Below are 17,247 nucleotides of genomic sequence, written 5' to 3'. Positions count from 1 at the left end.
ATATTTTTAGAAAATATCAGATCTGGAATTCCTATATTATTTTATGAGTTTTAATAAAGATTTCTCATTTGCAATTTTATTGGACATATTTTAGCATAATGAGACATATTATAATTCAACCCAAATATTTGTTTTCTAGAATAGTTGAGTCATACTTTTATAATGTCATTTTGTAAAAATAATATCAGATCAAAAAAAGATTATTATAAAATCAAATTACAAAATTCATGACGCAATCATGTAGTCGTTGTGTTGTTGTCGCGAAAATAAGATTTCAAGATAAATATATGTACATACATATATGTTTTCTTTTATTTTTTTGGGAACTTTTGCTTAAAAATTGATTTTTCGAATTTAACTCCATTTTTTTGCAGCCATTTTATAGACAGAGTAGAAGTACACATTTGTGGCCATTGCTCCATTTTTTGACATTTAATACTTTACTTTGATCAATGAAAACGTATTATAAAAAAATTATAATGTAATAGTGTGATAAAAGTATCTTCAAACACATGGAAAAAATTAACTACGTCATTGCATTTTTTTGCAAATTATTTTATTGAAAATTTAAAAGTGGCTGAAACTGGCTCTCAAGTGACCTAAAACGTTTCTACTACTCTTTATAATACTTTTCTGCATAAATTTATATAACTCTCATAGAATGATAAAAAAATTAATTACGAAAATTAGAATTTTAAAAAATTTTAATTATATGACTCAAAAAATTCAGCAAAATCATGTTCTGGATAAAAAAAAGCAACAAATTTGAAAAGTTATCTTCAAATCTAGTTTTTACGACGATCTTATAATTTATCATGATTTCATAATTGCACTTGTTAAATTTTTGCATCAGATTTTTCAAACTACATTCAAAAATTTAAAATAGTAATTTATAAAAAAATTTCATCTTATATTTTTTCCGTATGTTTAATCTAGTGTATACTCTTATTTTACTTTATCGAACTTTTCAACCCAATTCAACTGCTAAGAAATTCACCCTATTTGATATTCAAACGATAATATTAGGTAAGAAACTTTCAAACGTACAATGTACTTAATCCAGTTGATTTCTTTTTTTTGTTTTTTTATTCAAATAACTTTTTTTTGCAAAGTTAATTATAGTTTGAGTTGAACAGTTTATTGATTTAAAATAACATGTATGAAAGCAAAAAAAAAAAAAAAAAAAAAAAAAAAGAAAAATTAAGTAGAATCAAATATAAATATTTCTGCAGAAAAAATGGACCCCGGCAAGAAATCTTCTATTTCTGTGTTCAAAGAGGTTTTAAATTTTTCAAATAATAGTTTTATGATAAACTACAAAAAAACAACTTATGCTTATTTGTTTTTCGACTTTTGTTAAAAATTCCATTAATAAAAGTTGAATCTTTTTTTGTTTCTACCCCTTTTACATCGACTAGTTAAGTATGCAGAAGCAAACGGTCAAGGATTGCAAAATAAATTGTAAGTTCCAGAGTACTGGGTAAAAAAATCCCTTGTGAGTTCAACTCTCACAACAATCTTCAATGTATTTCTATTACTATTCTCTTTGATTTTCTTTATTCTTTCACTTTACTCGTTCCATTGTTTCTTAACAACAATAACATGGACAAAAACAATAACAAGCTTTCTGCATTGAAAATTGACGACTAACCTCGAGAATTTTATAAAGCATGAAAATATTCAGATTTAAAAATGTAGTTTTCTGTACGAGTTTTTTTTTTTCAAAGCATGAACATAATAAGAATATTTCTGCAACTTATTCACTATGAATTTTTTTTTATCCGTTATTTTTTTTTTTTTTTTTTTTTTTTTAGTATCAAAGCTAAAAAAAATATACAAGTACACGAGAAATGAAACTGATATTTTTTTGTATCAGAAAGAAAATGTTAAAAAAAAAAAATAATTAGGAATTCTAGAATTCCAGACAAACGTGAATAAAAAAAAAAAAAAACTGAATCCAATTAGTTAGGATGGAAGTTTGAATGGTAAAAATCTGGTTATCTTGTAGTATGTTTTATTTGAAAACAAAAAAAAAATAAAGTTTCATTTGAAACAAGCTGTTGTTTTTTTGGTTTAACTCGCGGGTAAAGTTTTCACTTTACCTTCAAGCTCAAAATCTTTTTTGCTAACGAATGGAGGAATTAAAATTTAAAAAAAAATTCATGTAATTAATGCGCAAGAATATCATTTCTTATAATTTATTTATGACATCATAATGTGGAATTAGTACTACTTTTAATGATAGAATTTTTGTCTAAATAATTTATTATTATTGACAGATTATATTATAGTAGGGGACCGGGGCAAGACGGCCCCTGGGGCAAGAAGGCCCACCTCAAAAATTAACCAAAAATTTTTTTTTCTTGTTTTCAAAATCAAAAATTATCACAAATTCAGATTATTTACTTATTTTTAGTCCTATACGTGAAACTAGGGGCAAAATGAACCACTCAAAAATTCTAAAAAAAATGTATTTCATATTATTATAACCTAGTCATGATTAATTTAATAGAAACATCATTTTTTGGTTAATTCTATGGATTTGAAGTAAAATAGAGTATTTGAAAAAGTTAAAAATACCAATAATCAATTTTATATTCAATAGGAAAATAATTATTAATAAATTAAGTTATTTTTTATTAAATAACTTTTAATTTATTCATATAATTTGTTATAGAATCCAACAAAACGATTATAATTATTATATGTAATATTATGGATAATATATTTATAAAATTAACAACATTAACTATTAAAATGTAACAAAAATACTTTTTTAGATATTAAATTTAATTTAAGTGTATTATAAATTAATCCTCACAATATTCATAAATGTACGCATCGGAAAAATATTCGTCAATTCCTGCAAAGGAATCATGAGCTTATTTTTTACATTTTTGACATTGAATCCATGATTTTTTTGATTCCGACTACAGTCCATGACAGGGGGAAATTTATTTACAATAAAAAAAAAAATTTTTTTTTCATTTTTTTTCGGAGGCGGCCTTTCCCAAAAAAAAAAATTTTTTTTCGGGAGCTTCACCAAAATTTTGGTGAATTGAGTTATAGTTGGACGAGAGTACATCAACTTGATGGTTAAAAGCCAAAAAGAATAATAATTGGCTTAGGTGGGCCGTTTTGCCCCGGTCTCCCCTATTAGCGAACAAGTAAAATGATAGTTAATAGTATAATAATATAAAAATCGATGTAAACTCAACTGTTGTTATTGCATCAATTATTTATGGTTTAGAGACATAAATGAATTGGCTAGACATCTAATAAAAAATTGACGGAAAAAAAATATAAAAATAGGTCAATGTAAAATGATCGTAATAATTCACGTGCACTTTTTAAAATTTAACTCTGAATTTAAAGCAAGTTGCTGGAAATTATTGACCAGAAAACCAGTCAGAAATATGAAATATAGATATCATTATAAGTTAACTTATTTAGATACTTTTATTGCATACTTCTTTAAATTTTCATGTCATAAATTTCGTAAAAATTAAAATCACAATTTACTTTACTTTATATCATTAAAGTAATTGCTTTTTTACGGTCAGTTAATTTTAAAGCGGATTTTCAAATAGTCTCATTGTACTTTTTTCGAAGACTGCACAGAAAAATAAGATCTTTTCACTATGAACTAAATACGAAAAATTTCTTTAAACTATAAAACTTTTTTTGGCCCGAAAATTATCTTTTCCATTTACATTCGCAGAAAATTCAAATTTTGTAAATAAAAATTTAATTTTCGACAAAATTTCAAATTTTGAAAAAATTTCTACACTATTTTGCAAGAAAAAAATTTTATCGTATTATAGGGATGGTCCCCATTATATTATGGGAATAGTTCCCATAATTTTTTTTCCGTATTCACTTCCTGTTTAAAGTTTCGTCGACAGTATAATAAAAATTGGTAGGTTTCGAACCAACATTTTTTTCCGTGTATAAAATGGCTGATAACTTGACACCATTATATTTATCTGATCAAATTGATCTTATAAATAGCGAGCATGGCTACACAGAGAGAAAATTATAGTAACAGTTACAATATATTATGGGAATGGTTCCCATACTGCATGGTAACCGGTTTTTTTGAAATGTTGATTATAGGAACGGCACCCATATATATTATGGTAACCATTCCTATAATTATGGGTATAATTCCCATATGGTATCGGAATAGTTCCTATGGAATTATGGTAATCGTTACTATCTACGTATGGTTATGGTTACTATAATATTATGGTAATCGTTACCATAATATTATAGTAACCATTCCCATAATATTATGGTAACCATTACCATATACGCTTAAGAACCGTTACAATGTGGTTATAGGATTGGTTCCTATTTGCTTATGGGAACTATTCCTTTGAGTATGGTAATCGTTACCATGATTCTTTTACATGCGATATGGGAACTGTTACCATAATGATAGGGATTGTTCCCATATTTATGGAAACCTTCCCAGAAAGTATGGGTCTATATCCCATAATCCCAAGTAATCATTACACGGAAAAAAAAAAATCTAAAAATTACTATTTGAAATTATAACTCAGAACCCGGTTGTCAATATGGGGAATTTTAACATTCAAATAGTAAATTTTATAATACGTGTCGTCTATTTTCTAAATATCAGTTACAATTTTTAAAGTTAAAATAGTAATTTTTCTTGTATAGACAATAAATTTTCCTACTTATCCTGTAATTATTCACGTTTAAATCGTAAATAAAAAAATTACTATTTCGAATGATAGTATTTACTGATGACTTTATCATTATATTACTTGTCATTCTCAATTTTTATAGTTCATTTTTTTCTGTGTACCATAACGGTATGGGATGATATTTCATAAGCGTACTAGGAACGGTTACCATAATTTTTTCTCCGTGTACTATACAAGAAACAATAAAATTATTGAAATTAAACATACACTAACAACAACAGCTGAAAAGTCTATTATATATAGGTTTATGGTATAATGATTTACCAATAAATATAAGAGATAATTTTGACTTCTAAAAGATTTCTCAAATATCATATTAAAAATAGCATTAATGTGAAATACTCTTTATTACTAAAAATAAATAAATTTTTGAAAGTTATGAATTATGTAGAAAATGCTAAAGAACTCTCTATTGTAATTAATTTTATAGCTTATTAAAATAGTTTCGTTTGTGCTGATTTTTAATATTTAACGAGCTGCAGTATTCAACATACTGTCATTTTCATTAGTCAGGTTGATATTTAAACACAAAGACTCGATGTAAATTACGCCGAAACGTTCTATCTAGAATGATATGGTTATGGTGGCTGAAATATAACTCTTTGAACAATTGACCATGCATGATATTAATTATAATAAATTTGAATTCACAAACAATGGAGAGTAATTTCACATGTCAAAGTGATATTTCACCTATAGAATTCGTTATCAATTAAATCTCACAGTTTTTAGTGTTCTTTCACATCCTTTTATCTCAGTTTCGTCGGTCTCTACATTTCAGTTTCGAAAACTTTTTTCATGGCTTACAAGACTCTAGAGTTGTCAATTAGCCCGTTATTTGCCTTACAGTGTACAACAGCTTTCCATTATTCATACCTCAAATAGTTTAAAAATAAAAAGATTAAAAGAAAAAAAAAAGTGATCTTTTTTTTTAAAATTACAATGTTAGCATAATTTTTGATATTTCACAATGAGACAATTCAACGGCAACGTTATGAAAATTAGAGACTGCAAAATTGGATTTCATTGTTTCTAGAATACAATAGTAGAGTTTTATAAGCGCGAAAAAATTCCAATAAAAATAATAAAAAAAAAAAAAAAAAAAAAAAAAAAAAAAAAAAAAGTATATTATTATTCTATCACAGAATTTTCTTTTGTTGTATTTTCCAATAATTGTTCGATAAGTTATAACGGTGCTAATTGAAGTGTCATAATAATTAATGTCAATTTTTTTTTAAATATATAATTATAAGATATAGATATTGTTAATTAATTATCACAAAGAATTTATATTTTTTATTTCAAAACAAAAGATCATATTTCAGTGTAATTAAATTGCAATAAAAAAAATCCACTGCAGTATGTTTCGCTAAAGAAAAAGTGTAGAATTATTCCATTAGTTCCAGGTGCCAGCTCGGGCGGCCCAATCAGTAACCAGTAAATTTTAAAGCTTGCTGGACATATAGTCCGTGACATCTAAAGGCATGATACCGAATAGATTTCCGGTCAGTGGGCATTTTATAAGAGAGATAACTAATTGGGAATTTGCCAGCATCCAGTTACTTTTATCACTTTCTTTATTCCCAAGGAACGCTATTACATTATCTCATTTTTTAAATCTCATATTTTTCATTACGACTAGAGTAATTTATAGTCTCGTTAAACTCAATTAAATATATATAACAGTCTTATTGATTCGTAATTATATTTTTTAAAAATATCTTATCATTTAACTTTTACTGAAATGCCAATGAATAATTAATTTCTTTTTAAAGGTTATGTAAATTAATAGACTTTAATTAAATGTAAATTAAAAATATTAATGTGCGAGTGTTATCAATATGAGTAAATTTATTTAATTATTATCAGTGTCATTATATTATGAAATTATTTAGCATAGTGATAAATGATTATTATTAAGCTCGATAGATAATCGCAGTAATCATACTGAATATGAGGACTCGTCTAACAAATTAAATTGGAACAAAAAGATGTATAGAACTTTGATATTCAAATCGAGTGCACTCACTTGTAAATTATCGAGTATATTTAGCTGATAGAATTAATTTCACTCGTGACCGAGATATTTTGCTGATTTGCTTTACAATAATCCCAATTGTCGATTACAGTTTGTTGTATACTTTTTTTTTTTTTTTATAATTAACGAACATTTAAATACAAGATTATATTAAATCAGTCAGTGATCAACATTGATAATTTAGCGATGAGAAATTATGAAATTATATAGACGAAACCGGGGCACAATGGACCATTATAAAATTTGTCTGAGAAAGAAGGGGGTTTCTACACGGAGAGAAAATTATGGTAACAGTTACAATATATTATAGGAATGGCACCCATGTATATTATGGTAATCATTCCTATAATTATGGGTATAATTCCTATATGGTATCGGAATAGTTCCTATGGAATCATGGTAATCGTTGCCATGTAACTATGATAATGGTTACCATAATATTATGGTAATGGTGACCATAATATTATGGTAATAATTCCCATACATTATGGTAATCATTACTATATATTATGATAACGGTTACTATAATATCATGGTAATAATTCTCATAAATTATGGGAATGATTACCATAATATTATAGGGATAGTTACCATAAAATATAGGGCTTATTCCCATATACACTTAGGAACCATTATAATGTGGTTATAGGATCGGTTACTATTTGCTTATGGGAACTATTCCTATGAGTATGGCAATCAGTACCATGATTCTTTCACATGCGATATGGGAACTGTTACCTTAATGATAGGAATTGTTCCCATACTTATGGGAACTTTTCCCGGAAAGTATAGGTCTATATCCCATAATCCCAAGTAATCATTACCATAACGGTATGGGATGATACTTCACAAACGTACTAGGAACAGTTACCATAATTTTCTCTCCGTGTAGATTTTCTGAAAAAGGTGTTTTCAAAAAAATTTTCTTGAATTTAAATATTGTCCTGGTTAAAAATACTGATTGAAAAAAATTGAAATATAATATATATATATATATATATATATATATATATATATATATATATATATATATATATAAACAAAAGAGTTAAAATTATTGAAAAGAATTTGAATTTCATCATTTTTAATCCTTTTCAATAAATATTGCTAAACAAGGTTACTTGGAGACGGGAATTTTTTTTAGTGTAAGGTGACTTTTATTACAATTAGTATCGAATAATTTTCTATAGTTTGTTGTGTAGAGACATCTCTAATTGTAGTAAATTGTGATAAACTTTTTTGTTGGACTGAACGACTGATTTCGATTAAGATTTAAAAATCTTTAATTTGAAAATAATTTTTGGTTTTAGAAATTTAGTGTAAATAATGACTACTTAAAAATTATGATTTATAAATAATTAATACATACCGATGAAAATATATGAGAATATCTGCACGGTCGCTGTTGACTTCTTGAAATGTAAGCTTTGAATTTCTTGCCCATAGATCCAGTGCGCGGCTTAATTCTTGTCTCACCCCATAGGGATCTAATCCACTTGGTCGCTCTGTTCGCAAACTGAAAAAAAAAAAAATAAATCACAAATTATAATTTTTATAAATTTTAATTAACAAATGTAGTTTTTTTTTCAATACTTTTGAAACTAATTATTTTTGTTAATTTTTTAATTAAAAAAAGAGAAGAAAAACTCAACTCGATAAATAAATTTTTCATGTTCATTATTAAAATATTCGAATGAGGGTTCTCTTAAAGTTTAATGAGAACAACATTTTTAATTAAAATATTTCAATAAATAAAACTAAAGTTAATTATCAATTTATTATTTTGCGTGGAAAAATTACAGTTTCAAGTATCAGCAAAGTCCTTCGACTTCGAAACTGTAAAAATTACATTATTTCTGAGATGTAGTAATTATTACAATTTCATATAAAGCTTCTTTCAGTCCTCAATAGTGTTCTATTCATAATAAAGTTTTATTCAATTAAAAATACACTAGAAGCTGTAAAATTTGGAATCTATAATTGTAATTAGAGTCATGTGGGGTAAGTATGAGCGAACCTATTCATTTCGGACTGAAATTCATGGGTTTGCGCACATTTATCCACTGCCCACACTTGCCCGTATGGCTCTGCTTAATTACAAGAAGCAGTTTCAATTAGGGACAAGATTTTTGCCTTAATTTTGAAATGAATAATTCAAATGTTTGAAATTACGGCGAAAATATTGGTTTTACCAAAAAAGTTTTCAAACAAAAGTTGTAGAAAATTTAATTTTCTAAAAAAAATCTCTCTTATGATTTTTCAAAATGACCAATATTTTCACCGTAATTCCAAAATTAAAACTCATAATGAGTGATTCAAATTTTTGATAATTACAAAAATCTTAATTTCGTAATTACGGCTTACTCATTAATCTTATGGGAAAATTATAAGAGACATTTTTTTTATATAATTAAATTTAGAACAACTTTTGTTTAAAAAATTTTTTCATACGACCAATATTTTCACCGTAATTCCAAAATTAAAATTCATAATGAGTGATTCAAATTTTTGATAATTACAAAAATCTTAATTTTGTAATTACGTCTTACTCATTAGTCCTAAGAAAAAACTATAAGAAACATTTTTTCTTTTAAATTAAATTTTGAACAACTTTTGCTTAAAAGATTTTTTCATACGACCAATATTTTTGCCGTAATATCAAAAATTTGACCCATTAATTATTAATTATTATTTTTAAATTAAAGCATAAACCCTGGCCCTATTTATATTATTTGAAGTTTCGCATACGAGAGCTCTGTTTTTGCCCTAAGAGCTGTAACTTTTCACAGTTTTTTTACATGTAGTTTTTTTTTAATTTTTTATTTAGATGGTTGCATTTAATTTATAAAGCGGAATAAATCAACTAAATACTGATTCGTATTTCCATTGTACTTTCTAATCTAATCAATAACCATTGATACATATTCCAACCCAGCACATTTGCACTCGATAACTTTTTTTTTTTTTATTTGAATATTGGGTCGTCAACTGCGTGAAAGACTGTGCTCGTAGCATAAATGTCACATGCAAATGCTGACAAATAACCATACGTTGGTTACAAGTAAAATTGGCGAAACATTTTTTTTTTTTTCGATATATTTTACTCTAAAGGCAAATAATAAAAATGATTGATAAAATTTATCAATATTTTTACAGCTTTTTGTGCTTTATTTTTCTAAAGTTGCATTTCAATATTTTATGTAACTACTGGTTAAAAAATCTACCAGGAAATTTCATAAATGGAAATCACGAGCGTTGAGGGAATGTAGAAAAAAAAAAAAAAAAAAAAAAAATAATAATAATAATAATAATAATAAAAAAAAAAAAAAAAGACACTGAGTCAAAATGTCAAGAGTTTGATAAAGCGTAGAGGAAAAATCTCGTTTAGTCATGTTTACTTTACAAAACGATAGCAGATAATACTGAGTACATGAGAAGAGACAAAAGAAAAGGTGGAGTAGGATGAAAATAGCGGAATGTATTAGAGAGTGAAGAGAAAATACAAAGTAAAATGTTTTTCATAGGTAGTGTAAAATAAAATCACGTCTGACGAGTTTTGCTTCACAAGCTAGTTTATTATGAGCTGTTGTTGTAGCTGCGCTCTTTATTTTTTAGCAAAAATTAGGTTGTAAAAATAAAATCAGTGCCGGAAAACAAGTTCATCCGGAGATTATTTTTTCGCCGGGTTGTATTGTATTTCATTATCAGTCTTGATGTTACATAATAAATTTAAGGGAATAAAATTTTTTTTACAAGCTGAAAATTGTAATAAAAATTTATGTATCCTTAAAAAAAAGTCGTTCTGAAGTAGTTAATAAAAATATCTATAATAATAATAAAATATTATTATTTCTGAGAGGTTATTATGTACAAAATAGATATTGTACAACAAATATTTTTATTGAATTTTAAAATGGATTTTTAGTAAGGTAAATAAAACAAAAAGAACGGGGAAATAAATCATCAGATATAGAGTCACTATAAACTTGATAAGAGTTCATATTTTTTTACTATTTATTATTTTTTAGTTGTTACTGTACATATCAAAAAATTTAGTAACAATTTGGTGATAAAATATCTGAAGCAAAAACTTATTACTTTTGTACGATAACATTACGATTTAATTGTTTTATAAAACAAGATAAGATTGTATTGTTTGATTACAAAACGTCTTAAAGTTATCATACTAAAATATATATGATAAATTTGCAAATGAGAGTTTCGTGAGAAATTCATAAAATAATATACGAATTAAAGCTTGCGTAATATTTTATAGTAAATAGGAATTTAACCTTTAGAAAAATATCTTACGCTGACTGTTGCCGAGTAATTTTAAAAATAATTTTCTGTTTTTGTTAATTAAATCCTTCAAGATAATTATTTTGTTGGTTGATTGACTCATTTTTATTGAACGCTAAATTATCATTAAATGTTAACTTAGAAGTGTAACTGCTGATAGCTATTTGAATATCAATGAAACAGCTAGTTGATTGAATTGTGATAAGACGGTGACAGATGCAAAGTAATAATCTTTCCCAATTTTAAATTATTAAGTCTTTAAAAAATAATAATCGAAAATCTCAACTACGGTCTGCTATTTAACTAGCGATTAAAGTTCAACGAGTAGATATCTTGTAAATAACCTCAAAATCCATACTATCTCTAATTATGTCTGTCAACTATTGGTATTTACCCCTATCTATATTTCAATCGATCATAAACTTCCATCATTAATAAAAAACTTTTAAATTTGTTCTGTCGAAAATCATATATACATGTGTGATATTAAAACCGTGTAAAAAAAAGCTCACTATTAATTCCTCAGGGATTCTCACATATAAAGATCCAGGTCATGATATAATCATAAGCATTTATATATATATAAATTTTTTATCTTCTTATGAGGGTAATTTGACTTTACCATAGCATACAATATTTTCACAATTTACGCACGGAAATTTTTTCGAAGTAAACAGATTAAATGAGGAGCTAATGCAAACCGAGTGTTTCTTTATTTATTTAATCCCCTCAGAGTAAAGTTTACTCCGAGGAGAAGTTTTATTCATACCATTAATAAGATAAACTCCGCAGAGCGGAGTACCAACAGTAAAACTTACTAAGACTTTCCCTTTACAAATAATTTATTTATGATTTAGCATAAATTTTTTTTTTTTTATTAAATATTCATATATTTCAACGTTGAAATTCCGTAATCAGAGTAATAAGGATTAAAATAAAATTCGCGTTCACTTCGAAATTACTACTGACTAAAAATCTCTATTTACTCTTCACACCAAGTTATTTTTTTTTATTTAAATCTCTAGAACTCCTGGTTGGAGTGAATTCTGATTAAAACGTCACTTTTGATTTTTTATCCTGTAATAGATTTTTTTAATGGCGCGTCTACATCACTCGGGGTGCGAAAAAAAATCTAATAAAATTCAATTTCAATCAAGAAAATTTTTCTTAAATTTTTTTTAGTGATTCGAAAAATTGAAATAATTTATGGGAAATTCTAAGATAAATTTGATTATTTAACAATAATTAGGGGAGGGAGGGGCAAAACGGATACTAACGTAAATAGTAAGCTTTCGGGAACTTAAACATTTAAAATATTTTTTTTTTAATGATTTTCAAAGTGAAGAAAAAAAATTTTCAGCTGCGTTAAAAAAAAAGTTTCATTTTTTGGGGGGAAAATGCCCCGTTTTGCCTCGCTTTCACCTATAAAAAAACATTATTTAATATTCATGTAAAAGTAATGAATAATAATGACTTTGGATAAATTTTATGAAATTAATTAACATTTAAATAAATAATGATTTAATGTTACTTGATCCGATCACAATTGAAATGTATATTAATAATTCTGATATCCGTTTTCATGTGACTTTTAATCACGTAATTAATATTCATAGTGAATTAAAAAAAAAAATCCCAACTAACACTTTTATTTTTATTTAAAAATGTTAATAGCTATTTCTGTGAGCAATATAAAAATTCTTAATTCATTTTATATTCAGGTGAATGTAAAAATAATTAAATGCAAATTTTTATATTGAATAACTCTAAAATGTAATTTGAGTGAATTTGTGGATTATTAAAATATACGTAACCATGTTTGTTTGCACTGAGAACAAACTCTTCAGAACGGTACGATGAGTTGAACAAATATTAGTACAACGTCGGATCATTGACGTGTACTTTAATATGATGGAGATAGCTATTTCCGTTGTGAAGTTGTTTAATATTAATGGAATATTTCAATTTAAAATGCATTTAAATTAATTCATTCGAATTACACCATTAACATTCTAGGTAGAAAAGTTTCGAAAAAAAAAAAAAACTATTAAATTTTTTCCTGGCCAAAAAATGACCGAAAACTGAGAATTTCTGTTTTATAATTCTATTGGCATATTTACGAAGAGTACTAAAGTTTCGATGTGTTTTCGACCAACTTTCGACGTATTTCAATAAAATTATCCGATTTCAAGCATTTTTTGACCTATTTCAAGAAAATTATCGATTTCGACTAACTTTCGACCTTTTCCTATAAAAGTATTCAATTTCAGAGTGATTACGACAAACTTTTGACCTTTTTCGAGAAAATTATTCAATTTCAGTGTGATTTCGATTAACTTTTAATCTATTTCAAGAAAATTATCCAATTTCGGTGTGATTTCGACAAACTTTTGACCTTTTTCGAGAAAATTATTCAATTTCGGTGTGATTTCGACTAACTTTTAATCTATTTCAAGAAAATTATCCAATTTCGGTGTGATTTCGACAAACTTTTGACCTTTTTCGAGAAAATTATCCAATTTCGGTGTGATTTCGACTAACTTTTGATCTATTTCGAGAAAATTATCCAATTTCGGTGTGATTTCGACTAACTTTTGATCTATTTCAAGAAAATTATCCAATTTCGGTGTGATTTAGAGAAACTTTTGACCTATTTCAAGAAAATTATCCAATTTCGGTGTGATTTTGACTAATTTTTAATCTATTTCAAGAAAATTATCCAATTTCGAGGTGATTTCGGTCTTATTTAATATAAATCTATGGTTTCTTCATAATTCGGGCCGAATTTAAAACTAATCGACCATTTTTCAACGAAATATTCTTACCTACACTCTAATTAGTGACAGTCACGTGACATCGCTATTTGCCAGTGAATAGTCACTTTTCGACAATGGAAAGTATACCATTATTTGAATTAGTGACATACTTTTTACTCGTAAACAGTGAATAATCACTATTTTCACTATTTCAAATTTAAGAGAGTGGGGTCTTAGGAACATTTGAGTTACGTTAATATTTATTAAGTGGATTATTTTTATATCTAAAAATTTTGAATATTGTTTTTATGTGAACTGCTATGGTGTCATAGAAAAGCCAGCCCATGTTAAATTTCTAACGAAAATTGAAATAAACACATGCAAAAATGACTATGGTCATAGTAATTTCTGGATGTTTATTTCAATTTCCGACAGGTGGCCAATATGGCCAATAAGAGTAATTTCTCCATGTAAAATAAAAAAAAATTTGAATTCAGCGGTTGGAATTTATAAGGATTTTAAAATTGAATTTATTTTTTTCGAACTGAACAATTTCCATTGATTTGCAGCTTGTCAATCTACACACTCTGAATTCTCGAGAACGTAGTGTCGCCGACACGCTTTGTCATGTCTCACCCTCTTGTCCATTGGTGAATTGATCGAGGACCTCGACATAGAACTTTAGTGTACTATCGAACGATCGAGAGACTCTCGAAAGCATCGGTTTCATCCCACTCGATAATCTACATCTATCACTAGATAATTCTCTCCTCTTATCGTCATATGCCAATCAAATATCTCACATCTGTCTAAAACTCCAGTTAATTGTGTCACGTTCTTTTTAAATTAGAAATATTATTTTTCAATTAACTTAATATTAAATAAAATATAAAGCTCAATAATTCCACTTGTTTTCTCGATTTCCTTTTTCATTTATTTATTTATAAAAATATATCTATATATATATACTTAAGCTAATTGAATTCGGCGGTTAAAAAAAACAATAGCTATTGGAATAAAGAAAAAAAAATGTAAAATATTTTACTGCATATTGAATTAGAGAAAAAAATATTTTGTTAATATTATTTTTAAAATTCCACGTTTATCATAAAAGATTTAATCAAATATTTTTTTTTTATTGGTATAGAGTTTTAAAAAGTTAATTCAATTTGATTTATATGATTGCGGGAATTCGATGATAAAAATAAAATACAAAACAGCCAATTGGCGAAAAAGAAAAAAATGTATTTAAAGTGTGTCGGAAAAAAAAATCCGCAACCAACTATAAAATATTTGGTTGCATATTAAAGCAACGATGTCTCTAAATAAAGATATTTCAGTGTGAACATGAGTACAGAGGGTTGGGAGGGACATTGCCAGGTCTGGAGATATTCGCGGGAGAGTAACGAGCCGTCGCCACAGGGGATACAGGAGAGCAGCGACTGCCGTACTCGCTTGGTGATTTACGATGTCGCTCACCCAAAGTACCTCGCGTGCTCTCCTTTTCATCCCGTTTTTCTACTCGTTCTGCCTCCCTTTTCGCATCCCTTTCTATTTCTCTCCCTTTCTCTCTCGGGCTTCACCTTTTGCATACTGTACCATCCTCTGCGTACGAGTTTTTTCTATCTGTGTACTATTTCCACCTGTTTTTCTCGTACTGTAATGTGGAAATATTCCTATCAGGCATCTTCGGCCTTGCCAGCTTGGAATTACTTTTCCCAATTCAACTCCGAATTACATTTTTTTTTATTCCTGCATACTTTTAAATTACCAAGTAAATAAACTAAATTTGTCAGCGTAGTTTTTTTCGAATGAGCTAGAAGATAAACTATTTTTTATACTATAAGACAATTTCGTATTCTACAAATATACTGTGAAAAAAAATAATTATTAATTTATAGCCATGTTGAATGAAATATATGTTTATAGCGGGAATTTTCAAATGTACTTTGTCGGGACGTTTATTAGAATTGTAAAGTGTGTTATAAATTTTGAATACTGCTGAGTTGAGTCTTCATATGTAAGAATCCTTGAGGAATTAATAGTGCGCTTTTTTTTACACGGTTTTAATATCACACATGTATACATGATTTTCGACAGAACAAATTTAAAAGTTTTTTATTAATGATGGAAGTTTATGATCGATTGAAATATAGATAGGGGTAAATACCAATAGTTGACAGACATAATTAGAGATAGTATGGATTTTGAGGTTATTTACAAGATATCTACTCGTTGAACTTTAATCGCTAGTTAAATAGCAGACCGTAGTTGAGACTTTCGATTATTATTTTTTAAAGACTCAATAATTTAAAATTGGGAAAGATTATTACTTTGCATCTGTCACCGTCTTATCACAATTCAATCAACTAGCTGTTTCATTGATATTAAAATAGCTATCAGCAGTTACACTTCTAAGTTAACATTTAATGATAATTTAGCGTTCAATAAAAATGAGTCAATCAACCAACAAAATAATTATCTTGAAGGATTTAATTAACAAAAACAGAAAATTATTTTTAAAATTACTCGGCAACAGTCAGCGTAAGATATTTTTCTAAAGGTTAAATTCCTATTTACTATAAAATATTACGCAAGCTTTAATTCGTATATTATTTTATGAATTTCTCACGAAACTCTCATTTGCAAATTTATCATATATATTTTAGTATGATAACTTTAAGACGTTTTGTAATCAAACAATACAATCTTATCTTGTTTTATAAAACAATTAAATCGTAATGTTATCGTACAAAAGTAATAAGTTTTTGCTTCAGATATTTTATCACCAAATTGTTACTAAATTTTTTGATATGTACAGTAACAACTAAAAAATAATAAATAGTAAAAAAATATGAACTCTTATCAAGTTTATAGTGACTCTATATCTGATGATTTATTTCCCCGTTCTTTTTGTTTTATTTACCTTACTAAAAATCCATTTTAAAATTCAATAAAAATATTTGTTGTACAATATATATTTTGTACATAATAACCTCTCAGAAATAATAATATTTTATTATTATTATAGATATTTTTATGAACCACCTGAGACCAACTTCTTTTGAACGACCTACAAATTTTTGTTATCGAAATGTTCATATTTGCTAATCAGTAATGCTCAGTACGATAAGTCGGGTTAATTATCATACTGCTGATAATAATGTATAATATCATGAACTTGATCACCCAAAGTGTACACGAGACAAGTGTCTCCAGATCCCTGTCGTCATTATTGCAATGATAATATGCGAGCTGCACGAACACTCGAGAGAATCCCTGAGTCACAACATGACCGTAAATTAATTAGTTCATACAGCAGATATCTCATTACGACTAAGATCTATGTAAAATATGTCATCTCATGTATTTACGACTTGATCCTTCGTCTCTAGTCTACACCCAATGTAATTATTTTTTT

At 26.9% G+C, this 17,247-nt stretch overlaps 1 protein-coding gene across 2 annotated transcripts in view; it reads right to left on the bottom strand.

Annotated features, from left to right (window-relative positions):
* Positions 1 to 17,247, bottom strand: part of LOC103570893 (matrix metalloproteinase-2) — a 142,783-nt gene that overhangs the window by 20,671 nt on the left and 104,865 nt on the right. For both annotated transcript variants that reach the window (XM_014441024.2, XM_053742944.1), the window contains one exon: positions 8,141 to 8,287. In XM_014441024.2, the coding sequence (XP_014296510.1) occupies positions 8,141 to 8,287 (147 nt within the window). The remainder of the gene's footprint in view (positions 1 to 8,140; positions 8,288 to 17,247) is intronic.

Source organism: Microplitis demolitor, chromosome 2, assembly GCF_026212275.2.
Source record: "Microplitis demolitor isolate Queensland-Clemson2020A chromosome 2, iyMicDemo2.1a, whole genome shotgun sequence".
Classification (NCBI taxonomy): Eukaryota; Metazoa; Arthropoda; class Insecta; order Hymenoptera; family Braconidae; genus Microplitis; species Microplitis demolitor.
Note: the sequence above shows the minus strand (reverse complement) of the source record. Positions and strands in the feature narration are given on the sequence as shown.